This window comes from Pelobates fuscus, chromosome 4 (genome assembly GCF_036172605.1).
Source record: "Pelobates fuscus isolate aPelFus1 chromosome 4, aPelFus1.pri, whole genome shotgun sequence".
Classification (NCBI taxonomy): Eukaryota; Metazoa; Chordata; class Amphibia; order Anura; family Pelobatidae; genus Pelobates; species Pelobates fuscus.
Genome location: NC_086320.1, coordinates 384,344,637 through 384,372,271, shown reverse-complemented (window position 1 = coordinate 384,372,271; position 27,635 = coordinate 384,344,637). Strand labels below are relative to the sequence as shown.

Here is a 27,635-nt window from a genome sequence, read left to right as displayed (position 1 = left end):
TGTAATAATAACACCGTGTATAAAGTAGCCACAGGTGGAGTGTAATAACACAGTGTATAAAGTAGGCGGAGTGTAATAATAATACTGTGTATGAAGTAGCCACAGGCGGAGTGTAATAATAATACTGTGTATGAAGTAGCCACAGGCGGAGTGTAATAATAATACTGTGTATGAAGTAGCCACAGGCGGAGTGTAATAACACAGTGTATAAAGTAGGCGGAGTGTAATAATAATACTGTGTATGAAGTAGCCACAGGCGGAGTGTAATAATAATACTGTGTATGAAGTAGCCACAGGCGGAGTGTAATAATAATACTGTGTATGAAGTAGCCACAGGCGGAGTGTAATAATAATACTGTGTATGAAGTAGCCACAGGCGGAGTGTAATAATAATACTGTGTATGAAGTAGCCACAGGCGGAGTGTAATAACACAGTGTATAAAGTAGGCGGAGTGTAATAATAATACTGTGTATGAAGTAGCCACAGGCGGAGTGTAATAATAATACTGTGTATGAAGTAGCCACAGGCGGAGTGTAATAACACAGTGTATAAAGTAGGCGGAGTGTAATAATAATACTGTGTATGAAGTAGCCGCAGGCGGAGTGTAATAACACAGTGTATAAAGTAGGCGGAGTGTAATAATAATACTGTGTATGAAGTAGCCGCAGGCGGAGTGTAATAACACAGTGTATAAAGTAGGCGGAGTGTAATAATAATACTGTGTATGAAGTAGCCACAGGCGGAGTGTAATAACACAGTGTATAAAGTAGGCGGAGTGTAATAATAATACTGTGTATGAAGTAGCCACAGGCGGAGTGTAATAACACAGTGTATAAAGTAGGCGGAGTGTAATAATAACACTGTGTATGAAGTAGCCACAGGCGGAGTGTAATAACACGGTGTATAAAGTAGGCGGAGTGTAATAATAATACTGTGTATGAAGTAGCCACAGGCGGAGTGTAATAACACGGTGTATAAAGTAGGCGGAGTGTAATAATAATACTGTGTATGAAGTAGCCACAGGCGGAGTGTAATAACACGGTGTATAAAGTAGGCGGAGTGTAATAATAATACTGTGTATGAAGTAGCCGCAGGCGGAGTGTAATAACAGTGTATAAAGTAGGCGGAGTGTAATAATAATACTGTGTATGAAGTAGCCACAGGCGGAGTGTAATAATAATACTGTGTATGAAGTAGCCACAGGCGGAGTGTAATAACACAGTGTATAAAGTAGGCGGAGTGTAATAATAATACTGTGTATGAAGTAGCCGCAGGCGGAGTGTAATAATAATACTGTGTATGAAGTAGCCGCAGGCGGAGTGTAACAATACTGTGTATTTCAATCAAACTTATAACACCATTTTAACTTTTTAAACATTTTAACATAGGAACCCTTATTTGATAGCAGCTTCACAAGTCTTGCATCCATTGAACTTGTGAGTTTTTGGACAGTTTCTGCTTGAATTTGTTTGCAAGATGTCAGAACAGCCCCCCAGAGCTGCTGTTTGGATGTAAACTGCCTCCCACCCTCATAGAGCTTTTGCTTGAGGATCCTCCAAAGCTTCTCAATAGGATTGAGGTCAGGGGCTTTCTCTCCTTTTATCCCCATAGCAGCCATTTATGCAGAGGTATTCTTTGCAGCATGAGATGGTGCATTGTCATGCATGAAGATGATTTTATTACGGAAAGCATAGTTCTTCCTTCTGTACTAGGGAAGAAAGTGGTCAGTCAGAAACTCCACATACTTTGCAGAGGTCATCTTTACGCCTGCGGGGACCCTAAAGGGCCCGACCAGCTCTCTTCCCATGATTCCAGCCCAAAACATGACTCCACCACTGCCTTGCTGACGTCGCAGCCTTGTTGGAACAGAGTGGCCGTCCACCAACCATCCACTACTCATCCATCTGGACCATCCAGGGTTGCACGGCACTCACCAGTGAACAAGACTGTTTGAAAATTAGTCTTCATGTATTTTTCTGCCCAATGGAGCCGTTTCTGCTTGTGAGCATTGGTTAGTGGTGGCCGAATAGAAGGTTTATGCACAGTTGCAAGACTCTGGAGGAGTCTCCAGAGGCACCAGCAGCTTCAAATATCTGTTTGCTGCTATGTAATGGTATTTTAGCAGCTGCTCTCTTGATCCGATGCATGGATCAGGCAGAAATCTTCCTCAATGTGCCTTTATCTACACAAACCCGTCTGTGCTCTGAATCAGCCACAAATCTCTTAATAGTGCGATGATCACGCTTAACTTTTCGTGAAATATCTGTTTTCATACCTCGTCCAAGGCATTGAACTATTTCACTCTTTTCGTCAGCAGAGAGATCCTTTTTCTTCCCCATATTGCATGAACATGGTGCTCTGCTTAATAATGTGGAACACCCTCCTTTAGTAGTTTTTCCTTAAACTGGGCTCACCTGGCAATCTAATTATCACAGGTGTCCGAGATTGTTTTCAGTGATCAAAAGAGCCCTGAGACACAATGCCATCCATGAGTTAAACAGAAAAACAAAATGCTTAAAGGACCACTATAGTGCCCTGAGGGTGCCCCCACACTCAGGGACCCCCTCCCGCCGGGCTCTGGGGAGAGGAAAGGGGTTAAAACTTACCTTTCTCCAGCGCCGGGCGGGGAGCTCTCCTCCTCCGATCCTCCTCCTCTCCTCCCATTCGGCTGAATGCGCACGCGCGGCAAGAGCTGCGCGCGCATTCAGCCGGTCTCATAGGAAAGCATTATCAATGCTTTCCTATGGACGCTTGCGTGCTCTCACTGTGATTTTCACAGTGAGAATCACGCAAGCGCCTCTAGCGGCTGTCAATGAGACAGCCACTAGAGGCTTTGAGGGCTGGATTAACCCATTTATAAACATAGCAGTTTCTCTGAAACTGCTATGTTTATAAAAAAAAAATGTGTTAACCCTAGCTGGACCGGGCACCCAGACCACTTCATTAAGCTGAAGTGGTCTGGGTGCCTAGAGTGGTCCTTTAATCTTTGTGACACTTAAATAGAATTTGCATAATAATTTGGAACAGGGTGTAACACAGTGTATGATGTAGCCGCAGGTGGAGTGTAATAATACCATGTATGAAGTAGCCGCAGGCAGAGTGTAATAATAATACCATGTATGAAGTAGCCGCGGGCAGAGTGTAATAATAACACCGTGTATGAAGTAGCCGCGGGCAGAGTGTAATAATAACACCGTGTATGAAGTAGCCGCGGGCAGAGTGTAATAATAACACTGTGTATGAAGTAGCCGCGGGCAGAGTGTAATAATAACACTGTGTATGAAGTAGCCGCGGGCAGAGTGTAATAATAACACTGTGTATGAAGTAGCCGCGGGCAGAGTGTAATAATAACACTGTGTATGAAGTAGCCGCGGGCAGAGTGTAATAATAACACTGTGTATGAAGTAGCCGCGGGCAGAGTGTAATAATAACACTGTGTATGAAGTAGCCGCGGGCAGAGTGTAATAATAACACTGTGTATGAAGTAACCGCGGGCAGAGTGTAATAATAACACCGTGTATGAAGTAGCCGCGGGCAGCGTGTAATAATAACACTGTGTATGAAGTAGCCGCGGGCAGAGTGTAATAATAACACTGTGTATGAAGTAGCCGCGGGCAGAGTGTAATAATAACACTGTGTATGAAGTAGCCGCGGGCAGAGTGTAATAATAACAGTGTGTATGAAGTAGCCGCAGGCAGCGTGTAATAATAACACTGTGTATGAAGTAGCCGCAGGCAGAGCGTAATAATAACACTGTGTATGAAGTAGCCGCGGGCAGAGTGTAATAATAACACTGTGTATGAAGTAACCGCGGGCAGAGTGTAATAATAACACTGTGTATGAAGTAGCCGCAGGCAGAGCGTAATAATAACAGTGTGTATGAAGTAGCCGCAGGCAGAGTGTAATAATAACACTGTGTATGAAGTAACCGCAGGCAGAGTGTAATAATAACACTGTGTATGAAGTAGCCGCAGGCAGCGTGTAATAATAACACTGTGTATGAAGTAGCCGCGGGCAGAGTGTAATAATAACAGTGTGTATGAAGTAGCCGCGGGCAGAGTGTAATAATAACACTGTGTATGAAGTAACCGCGGGCAGAGTGTAATAATAACACTGTGTATGAAGTAGCCGCGGGCAGAGTGTAATAATAACACTGTGTATGAAGTAGCCGCAGGCAGAGCGTAATAATAACACTGTGTATGAAGTAGCCGCGGGCAGATTGTAATAATAACACTGTGTATGAAGTAGCCGCAGGCAGAGTGTAATAATAACACTGTGTATGAAGTAACCGCGGGCAGAGTGTAATAATAACACTGTGTATGAAGTAACCGCGGGCAGAGTGTAATAATAACACTGTGTATGAAGTAGCCGCGGGCAGAGTGTAATAATAACACTGTGTATGAAGTAGCCGCGGGCAGAGTGTAATAACACTGTGTATGAAGTAGCCGCAGGCAGAGCGTAATAATAACACTGTGTATGAAGTATCCGCAGGCAGAGCGTAATAATAACACTGTGTATGAAGTAGCCGCAGGCAGAGCGTAATAATAACACTGTGTATGAAGTAGCCGCGGGCAGAGTGTAATAATAACACTGTGTATGAAGTAGCCGCGGGCAGAGTGTAATAATAACACTGTGTATGAAGTAGCCGCGGGCAGAGTGTAATAATAACACTGTGTATGAAGTAGCCGCGGGCAGAGTGTAATAATAACACTGTGTATGAAGTAGCCGTTCAATAGCCATTTAATTGGTCTTTTGTATAATGCTGAGATGTTTGAATCTAATTTTAGTCGTATTATTGCTGAGATCTACATGATTGTATTGTGAAGGTCTGTACTGATCACCTTGACATCTTCTAATCGAACATTCCAGCTGAATAGGCACATTTTATAACACGCATGTTCGGAGATCTTCACATTCAGCCCTGTAATTCCTTATGTTTTCCTCAAACCTTATCTTTAACCCTTGCAGAACACAGGGTTAATCCATTAGGCAGGAATAGGGGTTAGTGTGTCCCGTAGTGTTTTTATATGTGAACACGGCCCGTTCTATTAACAGATGTTACATTACATGTGAGAGCACGCTCCAGCTCTCCTGCAGATCTCCTCCATGAAACCTTTTGTGAAGGCAGATTAATTAAATGTTCACTCTGCTTAAACAACGCCAAATTCCTGATTTCTGTACATAGAACATTCCATCTTGGTGCTGCGCTTTCTAATGAGTAGATGTACTGCTGGAGCAGTTCAATCTATTAGACATTCAACCTGTTATCATTATTATTACTGGTATTTATATAGTGCAAGCATATTCCGTAGTGCTTTACAATTTTATCAAAGGTGGAGATTTACAAAAGACAATTACAAAACCTTACAGGAACAATAGGTTGAAGAGGGCCCTGCTCAAACGAGCTTACAGTCTATAGGAGGTGGGGTATAAAACATAACAGGACAGGAAATGGCAATCAAACAAGGTGGGAGTGAAGCAGAGCTGGAGGAGAGAGTAGAGTGCTGCCCTTTAGGAGAGAGCAAGGGACAGGTATGTGAGGTAGAGGTTACTCTGGGAGGCCATAAGCTTGCCTAAAGAGATGGGTTTTGAGGCACTTTTTAAGTGATTGAAGACTAGGGTAGAGTCTGATGGCGGTAGGCAGGCTATTCCATAGGAAGGGAGCCGCCCGCGAGAAGTCCTGCAAGAGTGAGTTGGCTGTAAGGGTGCGAGTAGCGGACAGGAGAAGGTCACGTGCAGAGCGGAGAGACTGCGAAGGGACATTCCTATGGATCTGTGAAGAGATATGAGGGTCTAGAATTGGTCAGTGCTTTATAGGTGTGGATAAGTACCTTGAATTTATTCTTACTGGATACAGGAAGCCAATGTAAGGACTGACCGAGGGGAGAGGTGTGAGAGGAGCGACAGGAGAGGAAAATCAGTCTAATGCATTCATTACAGACTAGCAGGGGAATAAGACTTGTGGGAAGACCTATTATCAGAGAGTTACAATAATTCATGCGAGAGATTACTAGAGCATGAACAGGCTCTTTTGTAGCATCTTGTGTAAGAAAGGGCGGGATGCGGGCTATGTTTTTAAGGTGGAATCTACAGGATTTGGTAACAGACCGGCTGTGAGGCTCAAATGTGAGGCCAGAATCAAGTAGAACGCCAAGACAGCGCACTTGCAAGGATCGACTGATGTGGGTACCACTCATTTGACGGGAGAGTGAAGGAGGTGGATCAGTATTAGGAGGAGGAAAGACAAGGAGCTCAGTTTTAGAGAGACTGAGTTTCAGAAAGCGGGAATGTTACCACAGGGAGGACATCCAGTCATAGATGGAAGAAAGGAAGCAGTGACCTGTTGCAGGACGGCAGGGGAGAGGTCCGGGGAGGAGCAGTATATCTGAGTGTCGTTAGCGTACAGGTGGTAGTGGAATCCAAATGAGGTAATAGGTTTGCCAAGAGAGGCAGTATAAAGAGAAAATAGAAGGGGACCAAGGACAAAGCCTTGGGGGACTCCAACATAGACATGACGAAGAGAGGACACTGAATGAGTGTTGGAGAGATAAGAGGAAAACCAGGAGAGGACAGTGTCACAGAGACAGTGAAGAGTTTGATACGGTTGATAATGTTCTCCTTTTCCAAAGGTGGCAGAGAGGTGAAGAAGAATTAGTACAGAGTAGTGCCCTTTGGATTTAGCTGCGATTAGGTTGTTAGTGACTTTAATAAAAGCAGTCTCAGTAGAGTTGAGGGGGAGAAAGCCAGACTGAAGAGGGTCAGGGAGAGAGTTGGAATTGAGGAAGCAAGTCAGACGGGTAAAGACGAGTCTTTCCAGAAGCTTTGAGGAAAAAGGGAGCAGGGATATGAGGCCATAGTTAGAAGGGGAGGACGGGTCAAGAGGTGTGGGTTTTTTTTTAAATGGGTACTACAGTAGCATGCTTAAGGGCAGCAGGGACAACACATCTTCCATGCCACAATCTGTAGAGGGATTCCATGTAGAAGATAAAACTCCATTAATTCACATTTTACAAGCTGGTACGTGAGCTAGCCAAAATATAATTATCTCTTAATAAATATTATCATGTGAGATTTTACCAGCAAATGTTAATTCATCCAGCTCGACCTTTCTTCACCTTTCTCTGTCCCATCTCTAATGTGTTGTGTGAATGATGGACATCTGATTTGGTGACATCAAGCTTTCTAGATTCTTCTGCTTTCTTTCTTACTGTAAAGAATCCTTTCCTTTGTTTTAAGCTACCGTAAATCTTCTTTCTTCGAGTCTCAATGGATCACCTCTTATTATATGTACAGTCCTGTTGGTAAACAGGCTACCGGATCGATTACAAGTCTGTATTTTAGACAAGTAGATCTATTAATAGTCCTCCAAAGTATTTAATATGTGTATGGGACGGACAATAGGAGAGATTCTCATTCTGGAATGCTTTATTTCTCCTTAATCAACTGTGTATTGGTTGCGTTTTAGTGTAAATTACTTTCTATATGTATCTTTTTTTAAGGCAATCAATGGAAACTAGAAAAAAAAATGTTCAGAGATAAAGTGTGTGGTGCATAGGCTGAATCTGCTGGATGTACGTAGGATTATTCTGGGAGTGTGTCTGGCACGGAAGTATTGTATTGAGTGATTCTGCATGGCGTGGGGGCAGGATTCCGCTGATTGAGTGGGCGTGTGTGGGGTGAGTCTGGGTGGCTTGGCCTGGGTGCAGGGGGATTCTGCTGGGTGGCTTGGCCTGGGTGCAGGGGGATTCTGCTGGGTGGCTTGGCCTGGGTGCAGGGGGATTCTGCTGGGGGGGCTTGGGCTGGGTGCAGGGGGATTCTGCTGGGTGGCTTGGCCTGGGTGCAGGGGGATTCTGCTGGGTGGCTTGGCCTTGGTGCAGGGGGATTCTGCTGGGTGGCTTGGCCTGGGTGCAGGGGGATTCTGCTGGGTGGCTTGGCCTGGGTGCAGGGGGATTCTGCTGGGGGGCTTGGCCTGGGTGCAGGGGGATTCTGCTGGGGGGCTTGGCCTGGGTGCAGGGGGGATTCTGCTGGGTGGCTTGGCCTGGGTGCAGGGGGGATTCTGCTGGGGGGCTTGGGCTGGGTGCGGGGGGATTCTGCTGGGGGGCTTGGGCTGGGTGCGGGGGGATTCTGCTGGGGGGCTTGGGCTGGGTGCGGGGGGATTCTGCTGGGGGGCTTGGCCTGGGTGCGGGGGGATTCTGCTGGCGGGCTTGGACTGGGTGCGGGGAGATTCTGCTGGCGGGCTTGGCCTGGGTGCGGGGAGATTCTGCTGGCGGGCTTGGCCTGGGTGCGGGGAGATTCTGCTGGCGGGCTTGGCCTGGGTGCGGGGAGATTCTGCTGGCGGGCTTGGCCAGGGTGCGGGGCCAAGTCTGCTGGGTGGTTTGGCCAGGGTGCGGGGCCAAGTCTGCTGGGTGCGGGCGCAGTCTGCTGGGTGGCTTGTGTATGGACAGGAGTGGGACTGGATTCTGTTTGTAGCTGCTGTTTGGAGAAGTCACTGAGGATAATGAAGTGCTGGCAAGCTGTGGTCCGATATACTACTGACTGGTGTTAACTTCCCTCGATATGGGGAACATTTGCACTGGATATTAGTTTTGCGTAAACCAGAATGTCTAGTTATCCCCTCTGTACTGTTGGACTAAATAGAGAGAAAGGGGATGTCCCTTTCCAAGACGTTTTTATAAAGCAATTAATCTGTAATTGAGAACATTTTTACTTTATTTTGCCTTTACTACTTTGAGCTTTATTTTTCTTGGACGCTGGGGTTTTGCCACAGTATCTCAGTCCAACCTCGTTTCTCTTCCCTGTCCCCTCTTTAAATTCCAGCTCTACGGCTTTATAACAGGAAACTAAAATACATGTTGTTTTCAGGTCCCCAATGCTGCCAAGCCAGCAGCAGGCAGTGCCCGCCCACAGGCACCCAGCAATCACAAACCGGGCAGTGCCAATGTGAGTAGAAGATGTAATATCTGGGTTCTCACCTGCAACTCTCAAATTCTCCCATCACTGACTGGGCTGTGAAGTTGGCCACGTGCCTTCAGTTAAATCTTCTTTTACGGAGACCTGCGTGGGTATAGTGGGTGTCCTTTACTTGTGCCCCTGCAAGAGTGCCTAATATTTAATGGACAAAAACAAGTGTAATGGTATATGGCTGCATGCTGCTTTTAAGCAAGGAAACTGTAGCTGCATGTTGACTACAGATAGGGACAATCACACGCCAATAAAGCCTGGTACAAAGCTGTCATCCTGGCGCCTTGCCCCATTGAGCAAATGCAAATCAGAGCAGCGATAAACACAGGGCTCTTTGTTTCCTTCCAATAACCGCTCACCCATTTTTAGTCCTTGCAGAAGGCAGTGGGTGCCAAGCCCGGAACGAAGATCACTACTTCTAGTGCAATCGTTACAGTTCCACCTTTTACCATCATAGAGTTTTATCTTGGGTTCTCCGGGTTAACTCTTCAAATTATGTGTTAGTTATCCACTGTGGCTCCTCCAAGGCATTATATCCCTTCCTTCATGGAAAGAAAAGTTGGGAACATTTGCACTATATTACTGTAAGGGTAATCTGTCAGCAGACCTCAAAACTCATGGTTACATTAGGCAAAAACGTTAAAATATTAAACCTTTGAATCACTCTGATTTTCTTTCTATTGTATATCAATCTGTAAGTGCGTTGGGGGTTTTATATAAAGATCAGTTTTTGGTCTAAAATGGCGCAGTCACCAAAAACCCAATGGAATTTTCTGCCAATTACTCGATTTCTAGAGCTTTAACCCAAAATGTGTCTTTATCCAGTACCCTCAATGGCATGGTATGTTGGAGGATAGAAATGGCGTGTAGTATGTTCAGAGTGAGCGAGGCACCCTCTCCTCGGAGCCGCACTATCTATTTACAGATTGCCTTTATCTGGATTACAGGTGCAGATTGTAAACAAGAAGATTGACGTTTCAAAAGTGTCTTCCAAGTGCGGCTCCAAAGCAAATCTCAAGCCTAAATCAGGTAATATGATTCATTTCTAAATTACATATGGTGACTATCACAGTGCAGTGTGTGGGTCTGTAATCTGAAGGCATGCAAGTCCTGGCCTGCCTGAGAGTAGTGGGAATCTGTTAATAGACAGGCAAAAAGGAAAGGTCAAAAGACCTATTATTCTTCCCTTGGTGAGACAGATATAAAATATACAATCATACATGTATACATGCCCTCAGAAAGCTTGTATTTCATGAAAGCACATATTGAGAATTGGAGATGGGGGATAAAAAAGTTACAAACTTACCGTACCAGGAAAGGTTAAAGGATCTTAACATGTATAGCTTGGAGGAAAGACGAGACAGGGGGCATATGATAGAAACATTTAAATACATAAAGGGAATCAACACAGTAAAGGAGGAGACTATATTTAAAAGAAGAAAAACTGCCACAACAAGAGGAAATAATCTTAAATTAGAGGGACAAAGGTTTAAAAATAATATCAGGAAGTATTACTTTACTGAGAGGGTAGTGGATGCATGGAATAGCCTTCCAGCTGAAGTGGTAGAGGTTAACACAGTAAAGGAGTTTAAGCATGCGTGGGATAGGCATAAGGCTATCCTAACTATAAGATAAAGCCAGGGACTAATGGAAGTATTTAGAAAATTGGGCAGATTAAATGGGCCGAATAGTTCTTATCTGCCGTCACATTCTATGTTTCTGTAAGATACCTGCCTAATAATGTGTCTGGAACGAATTATACTGCTACGATAGATCCCACTTAAGATCAAATGCAGTAATAGCTGGCCCTAGATGTATTGTAGTAAACTCTGAAGCATCCCCAATAAATACGCTGCTCGAGGTTCTAGAACTAGTGGGATAATATGCCAGGAGGTAAGAATTAGGTGGCAATCCCCCCATAAAAAGTGGTAATTAGGCATGTCTAAAGACCTTCTAGCTACCGTAATATAGGAAATTACACAAAGCAAAGATGGTCTGCAGAATTCACTAGGGTTGCTGCATCTAAACCAAACTATACAAAATGTAAACTGAAAATGCTGGCTCTCCAGGGCAGGGGGAATGGGACACTAGAGGGCAGTAGAGGGAGACATGGTGAGTAAAGTGTGAGAGATTGAAATCGGAGTATTTTTATTTGGTACTATTTAGACTGGTCTCTGGTTTTACATCGCAATTTAAAGTGATAGCTGAAATGGTTATTAGGTGTTGATAAAGCAGAGATTGACTGTGAATTGTGCCAGGAATAGAACGGACGCACAGAATGGAGGCACTATTCGCACTGTCAATATCAATCATGATTTATTTGTAGCTGCATAGGGCCTACTGTCAGAAAACATGTCCTCCCAGATCACACATGCTTGGTGAGGCCACGATTTCAGGGATATCTTCTTACCAGAGCCATGTGTTTGTGTTCAGGGCACAATGTGTCCTCTGTTGAACATGAACTCACTTGACCTCCGGTTACCTTAAAGAACCTTTGTTTAATCCCCCGATTAGAGTGATCCGATAATCCCCACTCCTTAGACGATGATAACATTCTGAGGTTAAACATGCAGTTTAGGAAGCCATTTCCAGGCCACGGTGGTGGATCAGCTATTACACCATAGCAGCTGGAATTTGGGGACTAATGTATGAGTACCAGTCCTGTTCTGATCCATGCAAGTAGAAAGACTGGAGACCTAAACAGATGCATTTTGTTTACATTGTTTAATGTGCTCTAGCCTGTTGCACAGTATTTTGGTAAATCTTGGCAGATTAAGCAAGGAATCATGGTGAATGGGGCGGACTGACCGGTCGGGCACTTCGGACATGGTCCGAGGGCCCGGCCGGGAGGGGGGCCCGCCAGCCCCTTTAAATGCTGCAGCCGCCTGAGCGCTCTGAGCAGCTCGGCCACGCTACAGGGGAGGGGGGTTAAAAAGAGAGAGGGAGGGGGGTTAAAAAGAGAGAGGGAGGGGAGGGGGGTTAAAGAGAGGGAGGGGAGGGGGTTAAAGAGAGGGAGGGGAGGGGGGTTAAAGAGAGGGAGGGGAGGGGGGTTAAAGAGAGGGAGGGGAGGGGGGTTAAAGAGAGGGAGGGGAGGGGGGTTAAAGAGAGGGAGGGGAGGGGGGTTAAAGAGAGGGAGGGGAGGGGGGTTAAAGAGAGGGAGGGGAGGGGGGTTAAAGAGAGGGAGGGGAGGGGGGTTAAAGAGAGGGAGGGGAGGGGGGTTAAAGAGAGGGAGGGGAGGGGGGTTAAAGAGAGGGAGGGGAGGGGGGTTAAAAAGAGGGAGGGGAGGGGGGTTAAAGAGAGGGAGGGGAGGGGGGTTAAAGAGAGGGAGGGGAGGGGGGTTAAAGAGAGGGAGGGGAGGGGGGTTAAAGAGAGGGAGGGGAGGGGGGTTAAAGAGAGGGAGGGGAGGGGGGTTAAAGAGAGGGAGGGGAGGGGGGTTAAAGAGAGGGAGGGGAGGGGGGTTAAAGAGAGGGAGGGGAGGGGGGTTAAAGAGAGGGAGGGGAGGGGGGTTAAAGAGAGGGAGGGGAGGGGGGTTAAAGAGAGGGAGGGGAGGGGGGTTAAAGAGAGGGAGGGGAGGGGGGTTAAAAAGAGGGAGGGGAGGGGGGTTAAAAAGAGGGAGGGGAGGGGGGTTAAAAAGAGGAGGGGAGGGGGGTTAAAAAGAGGAGGGGAGGGGGGTTAAAAAGAGAGGGGGAGGGGTTAAAAAGAGAGGGGGGGTAAGAAGAGAGCGGGAGAGGGGGGGTAAGAAGAGAGCGGGAGGGGGGGGTAAGAAGTGAGGGGGAGGGGGAGAGTAAGAAGTGAGGGGGAGAGTAAGAAGTGAGGGGGAGGGTAAGAAGGGAGGGGGAGGGTAAGAAGGGAGGGGGGAGGGGGGAGTAAGAGGAAGGCAATTGCCCCTTCCCCTGTCCGCACGCACCGTGCGGGCAGCCGGCAGGGGAGGGAGGAAGAGAGGACCCGGGAGCTCAGCCTGCAGCTCCTCTGGGTCCTTCTTGCGCGAGCACAGATCGTTGCCGCGGTTACCACGGCAACGTTACGGCTCTTGCAAGAGTAAACTCTAGCCCTGGAGCTACTGGCTAGAGTTCACTCTCAACACTGTGACCACCAGGGATTCCTGGTGGTCGCAGTGGTGAGAGTGAACTCTAGCCCCATAAACACACTGCCCCCATAAACACACTGCCCCCATAAACACACTGCCCCCATAAACACACTGCCCCCATAAACACACTGCCCCCATAAACACACTGCCCCCATAAACACACTGCCCCCATAAACACACTGCCCCCATAAACACACTGCCCCCATAAACACACTGCCCCCATAAACACACTGCCCCCATAAACACACTGCCCCCATAAACACACTGCCCCCATAAACACACTGCCCCCATAAACACACTGCCCCCATAAACACACTGCCCCCATAAACACACTGCCCCCATAAACACACTGCCCCCATAAACACACTGCCCCCATAAACACACTGCCCCCATAAACACACTGCCCCCATAAACACACTGCCCCCATAAACACACTGCCCCCATAAACACACTGCCCCCACAAACACACTGCCCCCACAAACACACTGCCCCCACAAACACACTGCCCCCACAAACACACTGCCCCCACAAACACACTGCCCCCACAAACACACTGCCCCCACAAACACACTGCCCCCACAAACACACTGCCCCCACAAACACACTGCCCCCACAAACACACTGCCCCCACAAACACACTGCCCCCACAAACACACTGCCCCCACAAACACACTGCCCCCACAAACACACTGCCCCCACAAACACACTGCCCCCACAAACACACTGCCCCCACAAACACACTGCCCCCACACACCATACACATTCACACATTGCCCCCCCAACACATTTACACACATTGCCCCACACACCCTACACATTTACACACATTGCCCCACACACCCTACACATTTACACACATTGCCCCACACACCCTACACATTTACACACATTGCCCCACACACCCTACACATTTACACACATTGCCCCACACACCCTACACATTTACACACATTGCCCCACACACCCTTCACATTTACACACATTGCCCCACACACCCTACACATTTACACACATTGCCCCACACACCCTACACATTTACACACATTGCCCCACACACCCTACACATTTACACACATTGCCCCACACACCCTACACATTTACACACATTGCCCCACACACCCTACACATTTACACACTACACCTCCTCATTCACACACTGAACCTCCTCATTCACACACTGAACCTCCTCATTCACACTGCATCCCTTACACATTGCACCACTCCTCCTATACCCTGCTACAGCCTCATATCCCAGCAGACCCCAGGTAAGTTGTCAAACTGTTCTTAAACGGTCTGACTATTTACTCTGGGAGGGGGGCCCGGCCCTCCTGGCACCATAACGACTACACAGAGCAGTAGTGGTTATTGTGCATGGATTATTTCTTTAAATAATCTACAAGTGCCCCAGTAGCACTTGTAGGCCGGCCACAGGCAGGCCGGCCAGAAAGCCAGCCCACAGGCCACCAGTTAGGCTTACAGCCAGCAAGCACACAGTCTGCCAACCGCAGCCAGAAAGCCACAGCCTGCCGGCCACAGCCTGCCGGCCACAGCCTGCCGGCCACAGCCGGCAAGCCCACAGCCTGCCGGCCAGCCCACAGCCTGCCGGCCGCAGCCGGCCAGCCCACAGCCAGCCGGCCGCAGCCGGCCAGCCCACAGCCTGCCGGCCGCAGCCGGCCAGCCCACAGCCTGCCGGCCACAGCCTACGGCCAGCCCACAGCCTACGGCCAGCCCACAGCCTGCCGGCCAGCCCACAGCCTGCCGGCCAGCCCACAGCCTGCCGGCCAGGTAAGAGGAGCCAACTTGGCCTAGGTATCAGCGAGCTATGTTGTGTTGCTATATTGTGAATAGGAACCAGAGTGTTGGAGAGACCCCCCTCCAGGCCCCATTAGACTCCATTGTAGTCTCTAATGGGACCTGGAGGAAATTATTTCTAACACACTCTCTAAAGGACACTGAGATAGCCTCTGCTAGAAAGACTCCCCTCCATGGCCCATTAGCCCTCAATTGTAGTCTCTACTGGGGCCTTGAAGGGATTATTGCACTTTTGTTCCTTGTGTCTAAAGATTGTGTAGGGTGTAGCTGGAGGCGGTGCATGGAGGTGGGACATGGGTGGCGCTTGCTGCGGAGTATGGGTGGGGCCTGTAAGGGGGCCCTTGATTTATTTTGCCCGGGGGCCCTGAGGGTTCTCAGTCCGCCCCTGATGGTGATACAAGCTGTTCCTGCTGCAATTTCAGAGTGGGCTGAACTGTGCCAAGTTCTAACTACCTCCATGTTGTATTCCATCTACTGCCTGTAGAAATCTTCTTTCTCTAGCTTGTCAAGCGACGACTACCATGCACAACCCGATGGCACCCTACCTGCTTATACCTGTTATTGTACCCATGTTGCTGCCCTCTAGTGGCAGGCACACCAAATTACCCTGGTATTCCAGGAGTGTCTAAAATAACCGTGCACCGTGAGAGTTAAGTGTACGCCTAGGCTTCTTAAGATGGCTGCAGAATGATGTAACGGTTAGGATTTTACTGTATCTGCTCTGTTTTAATAACATTCTAAATGGAGAATTCTAAAATCTCTCACCAAGGGACTCTGTGCTTTAGGTCCGAAGATTGGGAAGGAGCCGCAAGCGTGTATTCCAAGGGAAGGCAACCTTCGACACTCTAGATGTTGACTACGTCACCTGTAATGCTCTTACAGCCATAAATCTGGCAAAGCATCTGGGGAGATGTAGCCCAAAACATCTTGAGTACAGAAAGACTCCTTCCCCTGGTCTATTCTAAAGGTGGCCTGTGTGAGGTGCATGAGGACAGATTGCAGGAAATGCCTATATTCATGGATGTATAATTTTTATACTGTGAATAGAGCCATGCAATCTTCTAAACACTATGTAAATGTCGGCTCTTCTAATTCCCCCCTTGCTAGGTGGAGGAGACTCGAAGTCTGAAGCAAGCAATGGAAATTTGAAAAAGCAGGAAGAGACCATGTCTGCGCCAAAAGAAAATGCTAACGTAAGCCTTCTCAAAGGACACTGATCCCTTCCAAACATCTGCCCCCCCATATGTCAGTCTAAGTCCCATCCTCTTGTCTCACTGTCCTCCTGCCGCCCCCATGTCATTTTAAGTACTCTCCCCTCCTGCCGCCCCCATGTCAGTCTAAGTACTATCCTATCCTCTTATCTCAGTCCTGCCGCCCCCATGTCAGTCTAAGTACTATCCCATCCTCTTGTCTCAGTCCTGCCGCCCCAATGTCAGTCTAAGTACTCTCCCATCCTCTTGTCTCACCGTCCTGCCGCACAACACACACAGAGGGAATGTCAGTTCTGTTAGTACTGGGGCACGGTACAGGAGGAGATGGCAATACGCCATGCCACAGATCCATATCCAAGTACTGTAAACTCTGAAAGTAATGTTCTCAATAATCCCAGAAAGATGTTTTTATTTAACTCCTCTGCAGAAAGATTTAAAGAGCCCAGAAAGCGAGTCGGTCAGTCCTCCACAGAATGGACACCCTGCTACGCCCACTACAGCCCCAAGCGAGGAGGCACAAGAAAATGGAGTAGGAGATCTGGTTTCCTTGGAGAGTGGCAATCCAAAGGAAAATCAGAGCTTCAACACGCTTATACCAGAAACGAGTAAGATTATCCACCCTTCTTTCCATGCACCTCGTTAAATTGTGAGACAGAGAACCAGCATCCGACCAGGGACAGGCTCTCGTTAAATTGTGAGACAGAGAACCAGAACCCGACCAGGGACAGGCTCTCGTTAAATTGTGAGACAGAGAACCAGAACCCGATCAGGGACAGGCTCTCGTTAAATTGTGAGACAGAGAACCAGAACCCTATCAGGGACAGGCTCTCGTTAAATTGTGAGACAGAGAATCAGCACCCGATCAGAAAAAGGCTCCCGTTAAATTGTAAGACACAGAACCAGCACCCGATCAGGGACAGGCTCCCGTTAAATTGTAAGACACAGAACCAGCACCCGATCAGGGACAGGCTCCCGTTAAATTGTAAGACAGAGAACCAGCAACCAATTATGGAAAGTGAGCGATGGTATAGATTGCACACACTCTCTGATATTTTACGTAAACTGCTTATATCACTTTATGCTCGATATCAAAGGCATTTTATTGGCCCCTGGTAGCTGCAGGTGACATTGCTGTTTTATAAAGATGCCTATTCTAATGATCTTACTGCTCCCATGCCATATTTCTATTGTTATATGCAGTTTAATGATTTAGCCATGCTAGGTATTGTCCCATTGCCTGTATTTACATGATACAGGGACAGGGCAGCAATGTGCTAAATCCATCCACTTTTATAGAAGAAAGTTCTATAAGGTTTATTAGATTCTATCAGACAAGATTAACTTTTGTGTAACATAGAAGCTCTGGTTTTGTCCAGGAGAAATATCCCCTTTAACCCCTTAAGGACACATGACATGTGTGACATGTCATGATTCCCTTTTATTCCAGAAGTTTGGTCCTTAAGGGGTTAAAAGCTATAAGTCTCATTATTCCTAAAATATTTGCCATTGATCTGTAGCTGTATCAGTTAAACTTGGTTCCAGTTACTCGAGCCTAGTTAAGATCAGAGTGCTTATTAACAAAGCTTTGGCTATTGTCTCGGAAGCGCCCCGCATACTATGCTAGTGATGATAATCATCAATTCTCTTTCTATGCTCTCTTTAAATTGTTATGAAATGTCCTTACTTCATCATTACTGGTTTGTCCATAGAGGGAGTGTAGTAAATTCTTGGATACCTACCTATCCGGTACACTGTATTCGAACAGATCTCAGGTATTCTACCAGAACGTGTCCATAATGCTACATTTAACATATTATTTACTTTTGGTATTTTATGAATATAAACTAAAACATATTCGTAAATGTATTATAGAAGTTATTTCAGGTAAGCCAAAAATAACAAGAAAAAAAAACAAACATGTCTTTATTTTCCAGGCATCTAACGATGAATTTGTGGTGTCGTCTTCCATTTGTCTCATTGTTCGGTCTCCTCCCCATACAACTCCCACCATCTCTCCTTCCCACTTGTTGTCCATCCACCTCCGAAATCGCCATACTGTTTTACTGCAGATTAAAGAATTCTACTGCGATGTCCCGTGATGCCGCCAGAGAAAGATGGACCACGGAGGAGATGTCTCCACCCCCATGCCCTTTAGCCTTCCAGGCAGCACTTAACATCCCCTTTGACCCTCATCCTGCGTGGCTTAGCACATGAGACCGCAAGGGTTTGTGCCCTTTGATGCCTCCTCACCGCCGCTAAAGCTGCCTGTTGCTTCCATAAAGTCCTCTGAAGAGGACATATCTGCTGCTTCTTCCCAGCAAGGCTTGTGCTCCCATTTTTTTTTTTATTTAAACATTTGCTGCACTTTGAAAGACTTGCCCAAGGTTGGTCTTCTTAACTTGGTCTCGGGCTTGTAGGGTGAACAGTTAGTAGCATCCTCTTCTAGAGATCTTCTCTAGCCAGTAAGCTAGGAAGATGGCTCAAGAAATTGATTTATTTCAGGTTTGTAAGCAATGGAGTTAATTACTCCGTACCTCGCAAGCTCCCGACTGGGGTCAAAACCTGCTGTTAACGCAATGTTTTAATATCCTGCAATATGAATTTTAAGGGATTTGTAGAAATGTCCTTTAGCTCCAGAGCAGGAATATAATCAATGTCCATTTCTTGATTGAAAATCCTAGATATTTCTTGGGGCATTTCATGCCTAAAGTTAAAATGTTTGTCATTCTACAAAGAACTTGTCCATCCTGAAAGCTGAGGCCAGTCAAGAACCTTTACCCAACCTTGTTCTATTGGTTGCTCTAAAATCCCCATTGCAAACGATCGTTCATTGTGTTATTTAATATTAATAATGGTAAATGTTAAGTATATATATATATATATATGACACATGCACACAGTGTAGGCTGTCTCCAGTGTAGAATCCCAGACCTGTATTTGTCGTAGTATATGTGGAATTTTTGTGCCTACAATCTACAACCTATAGTTACTTACATTTCCTTAGTGACCGAGCATCACCCGCTTCTGCAGTGCTGGCTTCTTATTGACATATCGAGCAATTGTATCTGTGTTCATTTAGTTTTATTAATTTAAATGTCGATTCATTGGGGGATAAGAAATTGAAAGGCTGTAGCATGTTGGATGGAGAGTGTTGGTGTCTGGGCCGGATTGAATGGTCGTTTCCCCCCCTGTATCCGGGATGGGGGAGGGATTATGAACCATCCTGGACATTGAAGGAACGCCTTGTTTAGATCGAATACAGTAAACTTCGTGCCTTCAGACCAGCCGATCCATTTATTTGTTGGTCTGCGGATGTGATTTAACTCTGAATGCAAAGATATGTGTGTAGATTCTTTTAAAAGGCTTTTGTAAAAGAAATTCTCCTCCTGACAAAATCTCCAGGAATGAACGAAAGCTATTATTTTAGTCAAACTTTCTACCCTGATTTCACTTGAGGAAGAACATAAAATGCAGGTTAAGATATAGTTGGGGGTGGGGGTGTTTCCTTTGTTTCTTTTTTATTTTATTTTTTTGTGAAGGTTAAAACAAAAATAACGAAATGTGTTTTTGTATTATTGTGGTTTGAACTAACATTTAATGTGCTGTGACAGACACTAAAGGAATGATATGTAAATAAATATTCTGGGGTGTGTTCAGACTAAAAGGTTTTGCAAATTAGCGTTTTTGGGATCAGCGTGAGGGACAGTTGTTTCCAAGGCGCGAGCTGCTGAGTGATGACAGGAAGGAGCAGAGACGGTTAACATCATATCCCACAATCTGTACCTACCCACAGTTCTTATTGCACTTGTATTTTTATATATATATTAAAAATAAAATGTTTGCATGATTTCTAATAAAATGACGTTAAATGTAACAACATTGCATTTAAGTGGTCCTATAGTCGAAGTGTTTACTCCGAAATGAAACGTGTAATTTTGCAGAATTGGGATAAGACACCTTTTGGTGCTTTACCACTGGAGTGCTGTCAGAGGGTTAACCCTTTTTTCCCCATGCCTGGGACACTCGGTTTACTCGTTTGAGTGAGTAATGATTGCTCTTGGTTTCTGATGGAATACAGCACAATGTCTCAGGAACATGTTGGATATGCTAAATGTGTGTCTGAGGGTTTAAAAAACACTGATCTGTTCGGCTTACTTTAATCAGCAGCTTTTTAAAATTCTGCAATTCAGAGTTTAAAGTAACTCTGATCCAAGAAATGTTAATCCGGCTGTGTGGATAGGGACACTCCAGACCCCTAAAGCTTTAGCTTGCTGAAAAGCCTACTGTGTGAAAAGTGTTGTCTTTATTTTTTTTCTTCATTTAAAAAAATGCAGATTTCAATAGAAATTTACACTTTTATAAATCAACTTGGTTGCACCCCTGGCTTTCAATCTGATAACAGGTCTTGATACTTGCTGGTTTGGTTAGCTCAGTGAAGCTAAACTCAAGAGGCAGCAATTGCCCAGAGCATCTGCCTTGCAAAGACTTCTCATTGAGCTGCATTGGGAAGTCTATGATTGGACAGACACAGAAAGTCTGGGCGGAGTTAGAAGAGGAGGGCTTGTAAAGGCTGCAGACAAGTGAAATGTATGTTTGGCAAGATGTTTTTAGATCTACCCCCAATGACATAATGCATAATTAAAAGCATGCAAGTTTTCATTTGGGTTATGTCTACCCAATACTAATGGATCCAAATGAAAATATGGTTTTATTTTAGTCAAGATTAGCACATGTCCTGGGGGCACTGGGAGTTTTCATTCATCCTTGCAAAGCAACCCAGGAGTAGCAGTAAGTCGCCTACTATAGCACCAATTGTGCTTACTAAAGCAGGTCTGAACGTATTGATCCTGGTGGAATAATTCTTATCTGAGCACATTATCCCAATAATTAGAATATCTACATACATAACACCCACAGACCCGCTGCTCATTATGTGATCCTACAAGCAGGCTGCTCTCTGTGACCTGTCACTATGAAACATGCTAAGTTCTGCTTAGAGAGAGCTGAAAACGTTTAGCATCTTGTTGGAACTCTGCACCTGTATAATATCTGCCTTAGGGCTGAACCTGGCTGCAGCTATTGCCTCTTAACCCTTGGGGGCTAGCAAGTGTTAATTATAAATTCTTTCTCACCTCAGAACAAATAATCCTAATCGATTTTGGAAGCAGGTCCTATTAAACAGTTCTACTCCTTTTTGTAAGAAGTTTTCAAATGAGAGTTCACGTAGAATTTCTTTGATTCATGGATGAGTGGGAGGGAGCGGGCGACTGGGTTCTCTGAGTGGGAGGGAGCGGGCGCCTGGGTTCTCTGAGGGGGAGGGAGGGAGCGGGCGCCTGGGTTCTCTGAGTGGGAGGGAGGGAGCGGGCGCCTGGGTTCTCTGAGTGGGAGGGAGGGAGCGGGCGCCTGGGTTCTCTGAGTGGGAGGGAGGGAGCGGGCGCCTGGGTTCTCTGAGTGGGAGGGAGGGAGCGGGCGCCTGGGTTCTCTGAGTGGGAGGGAGGGAGCGGGCGACTGGGTTCTCTGAGTGGGAGGGAGGGAGGGAGCGGGCGACTGGGTTCTCTGAGTGGGAGGGAGGGAGGGAGCGGGCGACTGGGTTCTCTGAGTGGGAGGGAGGGAGGGAGGGAGCGGGCGACTGGGTTCTCTGAGTGGGAGGGAGGGAGGGAGCGGGCGACTGGGTTCTCTGAGTGGGAGGGAGGGAGCGGGCGACTGGGTTCTCTGAGTGGGAGGGAGGGAGCGGGCGACTGGGTTCTCTGAGTGGGAGGGAGGGAGGGAGCGGGCGACTGGGTTCTCTGAGTGGGAGGGAGGGAGGGAGCGGGCGACTGGGTTCTCTGAGTGGGAGGGAGGGAGGGAGCGGGCGACTGGGTTCTCTGAGTGGGAGGGAGGGAGGGAGCGGGCGACTGGGTTCTCTGAGTGGGAGGGAGGGAGGGAGGGAGGGAGCGGGCGACTGGGTTCTCTGAGTGGGAGGGAGGGAGCGGGCGCCTGGGTTCTCTGAGTGGGAGGGAGGGAGCGGGCGCCTGGGTTCTCTGAGTGGGAGGGAGGGAGGGAGCGGGCGCCTGGGTTCTCTGAGTGGGAGGGAGGGAGGGAGCGGGCGCCTGGGTTCTCTGAGTGGGAGGGAGGGAGGGAGCGGGCGCCTGGGTTCTCTGAGTGGGAGGGAGGGAGGGAGCGGGCGCCTGGGTTCTCTGAGTGGGAGGGAGGGAGGGAGCGGGCGCCTGGGTTCTCTGAGTGGGAGGGAGGGAGGGAGCGGGCGCCTGGGTTCTCTGAGTGGGAGGGAGGGAGGGAGCGGGCGCCTGGGTTCTCTGAGTGGGAGGGAGGGAGGCGGGCGCCTGGGTTCTCTGAGTGGGAGGGAGGGAGCGGGCGGGCGCCTGGGTTCTCTGAGTGGGAGGGAGCGGGCACCTGATTCAAAGGACAAGACTATGAGTTTGAGCGGTTGGATGCAAGTTGTTTGGGTGATTTGTGCAGAAAGGGTGGGTCCCCTGAAGCACTCCGTTAGAAAAGTAAGTACTGTCTACAAATACAGCACAACAGATTTTCCACCTATACTAAAACAAACCAACTGGATTTCAGTTCTTCATTTAGTAGTTATTCCAGGTATAAATTAGTGAGCTGTCCCAACTTCAGGGACTATTATACCCTTAGCAGTCTCTGCTGCTGATAATTACCATTGGCAATTATATAGTGCTAACTTATTCCGCAGCGCTTAACAATATTAGATAATGGTGACATTTAACAAAAAATAAGACCATTACCAAATGTTACATGAACAATAAATTTATGAGGACCCTGCTCAAATGAGCTTACCTAAGTTTCTCCATCTGCCTGTGGGATTATCATCCAGTAGAAGGCATTGCCGTAGACCCAGGTTAAATGACTGGTAACGTAGGACCTGTGACAGGTGGTCATGGACGGAAATCTCTCTGTTCTGCATTTTGTCTTGCAGTGTGCTTGCTCTATCTAACACTGCGCTGTCCTGTTGGGTTTCTGTCTTCTGCATTTCATTAAGGGACAGTTGGAGCATTTCACTTTGCGTCAAACATAATTTGATTATTCTAGATCCAGAGCAGGATCTTGGCAGATACATATGGATTGTTATTGAAAAAATGCTTTCTAGTTACATACAGAATGTCCTCCATCAAACTTGCCAGCTGTATGCATCATAGACTGCGGGTGAGTGATTAGCACCCGATTCCTGGTCTGAGACTAAACCGAAGATCTTCCACTGACTGTACCGGAGCAATATACTTTAATGGCAAATAAAATGATTTGAGAAATATCAGTTGAAGTGCCATATTTATTGTTACTGGAATTATGCGCTGTGTTTGCTGATCTAGAGGGGAGGGTCCATGGCCCAAGGCGAATTCTGTGAGAGAATAAAACCAAATATAGAGAACACTTTGGTTCCCAGGATGGTCTACACCTGATTGATAAGGGCCAAACCATTCAAGATGCAAAAATAAAGTGTAAATATAAACCGTTCTGCATAGTTAATCCATGTCCTATCAGAGCACCTATTGGCCACTCATGTATGGCTCATTCCGGCCAGCACATGGCAGTATTGTTTGAGGCAGTGAAACCAGTCATTGTGTCTGTGACCAACTCACTACTGTAAAGCCCTGAACCAGTTGTGGAGTTTGGGAAGGTTTCCTCCACTGAGGGGCATTTATTAATTTCCTGATTGTTCTTTGTGTTTATACTTTGGAGTGTAAGCCGTGTGTCTTCAAAGATCTCCTTCAATAAAGAACAACTTTCACCTTTCCACTAAAATAAAAGCTTCCAGGAGTTCATTTCTGATGCATCATGATATTTGAGGCCATTTAAATGTTGGATCATTAACATCACCAAAGCAGCCGCGATATGTATAGATATTTAATGTGGCAGGAAAATGATACATTCTGTACTTCTAACGGACTTCAGACTAAGGATCCCAACGGATCTTATTGAATTTCACCAGTGTTTTATAACTTCCATACTATACATGTCTCTAATACACCAAATTCTACCAGTTAATCACATAGCCCTGACCAAAGCCTAGATACAGCATCATTCTAGACTGGACCTTTCTACTAAACACAGGTACTCGCATAGCCCTGACCAGAGCTTAGATACAGCATCCTTATAGACTGGACCTTTCTACTAAACCCAGGTAATCACATAGCCCTGACCAAAGCCTAGATACAGCATCCTTATATACTGGACATATCAACTAAACCCAGGTACTCATATAGCCCTGAGCGAAACCTAGATACATCATCCTTATAGGCTGGACCTTTCTACTAAACCCAGGTACTCACATAGCCCTGACCAGAGCCTAGATACAGCATCCTTATATACTGGACATATCAACTAAACACAGATACTCATATATCCCTGACCAGAGCTTAGTTACAGCAACCCTATAGACTGGGCTTTTCTACTAAACCCAGGTACTCACATAGCCCTGCCCACAGCCTAGATACAGAATCCTTATAGACTGGACCTATCAAACCCAGGTATGCACATAGCCTAGATACCTTATCCTTATATACTGGACATATCAACTAAACCCAGGTACTCACATAGCCCTGACCAAAACTTGCATCCAGCATCCTTATATACTAAACATATCAACTAAACCCAGGTACTCGCATAGCCTTGCCCAAAGCCTAGATACAGCATTCTTATAGACTGGACCTTTCTACTAAACACAGGTACTCACGTAGGCCTGCCCAAAGCCTAGATACAGCATCCTTATAGGCTGGACCTTTCTACTAAACCCAGGTACTCACATAGCCCTGACCAAAACTTGCATCCAGCATCCTTATATACTAAACATATCAACTAAACCCAGGTACTCGCATAGCCTTGCCCAAAGCCTAGATACAGCATTCTTATAGACTGGACCTTTCTACTAAACACAGGTACTCACGTAGGCCTGCCCAAAGCCTAGATACAGCATCCTTATAGGCTGGACCTTTCTACTAAACCCAGGTACTCACATAGCCCTGACCAAAGCCTAGATACAGCATCCTTATAGGACCTATTAAACCCAGGTACGCACATAGCCCTTCCCAAAGCCTGGATACAGCATCCTTATAGGCTGGATCTTTCTACTAAACCCAGGTACTCACATAGCCCTGACCAAAGGCTAGATACAGCATCCTTATAGGACCTATCAAACCCAGGTACGCACATAGCCCTGACCAAAGCCTAGACACAGCATCCTTATAGACTGGACCTTTCTACTAAACCCAGGTACTCACATAGCCCTGCCCAAAGCCTAGATACAGCATCCTTATAGGACCTATCAAACCCAGGTACGCATATAGCCCTTCCCAAAGCCTAGATACAGCATCCTTATAGGACCTATCAAACCCAGGTACGCATATAGCCCTTCCCAAAGCCTAGATACAGCATCCTTATAGGCTGGATCTTTCTACTAAACCCAGGTACTCACATAGTCCTGACCAAAGCCTAGATACAGCATCCTTATAGACTGGACCTATCAAACCCAGGTATGCACATAGCCCTGGCCATAGCCTAGATACAGCATCCTTATATACTGGACATATCAACTAAACCCAGGTACTCACATAGCCCTGACCAAAACCTAGATCCAGCATCCTTATATACTAAACATATCAACTAAACCCAGGTACTCGCATAGCCTTGCCCAACGCCTAGATACAGCATTCTTATAGACTGGACCCTTCTACTAAACACAGGTACTCACGTAGGCCTGCCCAAAGCCTAGATACAGCATCCTTATAGGCTGGACCTTTCTACTAAACCCAGGTACTCACATAGCCCTGACCAAAGCCTAGATACAGCATCCTTATAGGACCTATTAAACCCAGGTACGCACATAGCCCTTCCCAAAGCCTGGATACAGCATCCTTATAGGCTGGATCTTTCTACTAAACCCAGGTACTCACATAGCCCTGACCAAAGCCTAGATACAGCATCCTTATAGGACCTATCAAACCCAGGTACGCACATAGCCCTGACCAAAGCCTAGACACAGCATCCTTATAGACTGGACCGTTCTACTAAACCCAGGTACTCACATAGCCCTGACCAAAGCCTAGATACAGCATTCTTATATACTGGACCTATCAAACCCAGGTATGCACATAGCCTAGATACAGCATCCTTATATACTGGACAGATCAACTAAACCCAGGTACTCACATAGCCCTGACCAAAACCTAGATCCAGCATCCTTATAGACTGGACCTTTCTACTAAACCCAGGTACTCACATAGCCCTGACCAAAGCCTAGATACAGCATCCTTATAGGCTGGACCTTTCTACTAAACCCAGGTACTCACATAGGCCTGCCCAAAGCCTAGATACAGCATCCTTATAGGCTGGACCTTTTTATTAAACCCAGGTACTCACATAGCCCTGACCAAAGCCTAGATACAGCATCCTTATATACTGGACCTATCAAACCCAGGTATGCACAACGCCCTGGCCATAGCCTAGATACAGCATCCTTATATACTGGACCTATCAAACCCAGGTATGCACATAGCCCTGGCCATAGCCTAGATACAGCATCCTTATATACTGGACAGATCAACTAAACCCAGGTACTCACATAGCCCTGACCAAAACCTAGATCCAGCATCCTTATAGACTGGACCTTTCTACTAAACCCAGGTACTGACATAGCCCTGACCAAAGCCTAGATACAGCATCCTTATAGGCTGGACCTTTCTACTAAACCCAGGTACTCACATAGGCCTGCCCAAAGCCTAGATACAGCATCCTTATAGGCTGGACCTTTTTATTAAACCCAGGTACTCACATAGCCCTGACCAAAGCCTAGATACAGCATCCTTATAGGACCTATCAAACCCAGGTACGCACATAGCCCTTCCCAAAGCCTAGATACAGCATCATTATAGGCTGGACCGTTCTACTAAACCCAGGTACTCACATAGGCCTGCCCAAAGCCTAGATACAGCATCATTATAGGCTGGACCGTTCTACTAAACCCAGGTACTCACATAGGCCTGCCCAAAGCCTAGATACAGCATCCTTATAGGACCTATCAAACCCAGGTACGCATATAGCCCTTCCCAAAGCCTAGATACAGCATCCTTATAGGCTGGACCTTTCTACTAAACCCAGGTACTCACATAGCCCTGACCAAAGCCTAGATACAGCATCCTTATATACTGGACCTATCAAACCCAGGTATGCACATAGCCCTGGCCATAACCTAGATACAGCATCCTTATAGGCTGGACCTTTCTACTAAACCCAGGTACTCACATAGGCCTGCCCAAAGCCTAGATACAGCATCCTTATAGGCTGGACCTTTTTATTAAACCCAGGTACTCACATAGCCCTGACCAAAGCCTAGATACAGCATCCTTATAGGACCTATCAAACCCAGGTACGCACATAGCCCTTCCCAAAGCCTAGATACAGCATCCTTATAGGCTGGATCTTTCTACTAAACCCAGGTACTCACATAGCCCTGACCAAAGCCTAGATACAGCATCCTTATAGACTGGACCTTTCTACTCAACCCAGGTACTCACATAGCCCTGACCAAAGCCTAGATACAGCATCCTTATAG

The 27,635-nt window shown here is 46.7% G+C and overlaps 1 protein-coding gene across 10 annotated transcripts in view; it reads left to right on the top strand.

Moving 5' to 3' along the window:
- Positions 1–19,956, top strand: part of MAP4 (microtubule associated protein 4) — a 141,989-nt gene extending 122,033 nt beyond the window's left edge. For 6 of the 10 annotated variants that reach the window (XM_063452876.1, XM_063452877.1, XM_063452874.1 and 3 more), the window contains 5 exons: positions 8,864–8,941; positions 9,910–9,991; positions 15,969–16,054; positions 16,500–16,677; positions 18,007–19,956. In XM_063452876.1, coding sequence (XP_063308946.1) covers positions 8,864–8,941; positions 9,910–9,991; positions 15,969–16,054; positions 16,500–16,677; positions 18,007–18,014 — 432 coding nt within the window. In that variant the 3' untranslated portion in view covers positions 18,015–19,956. The remainder of the gene's footprint in view (positions 1–8,863; positions 8,942–9,909; positions 9,992–15,968; positions 16,055–16,499; positions 16,678–18,006) is intronic. The other 4 variants (XM_063452875.1, XM_063452872.1, XM_063452878.1 and 1 more) reach the window with 2 other exon arrangements.
- Positions 19,957–27,635: the final 7,679 nt, after the last annotated feature.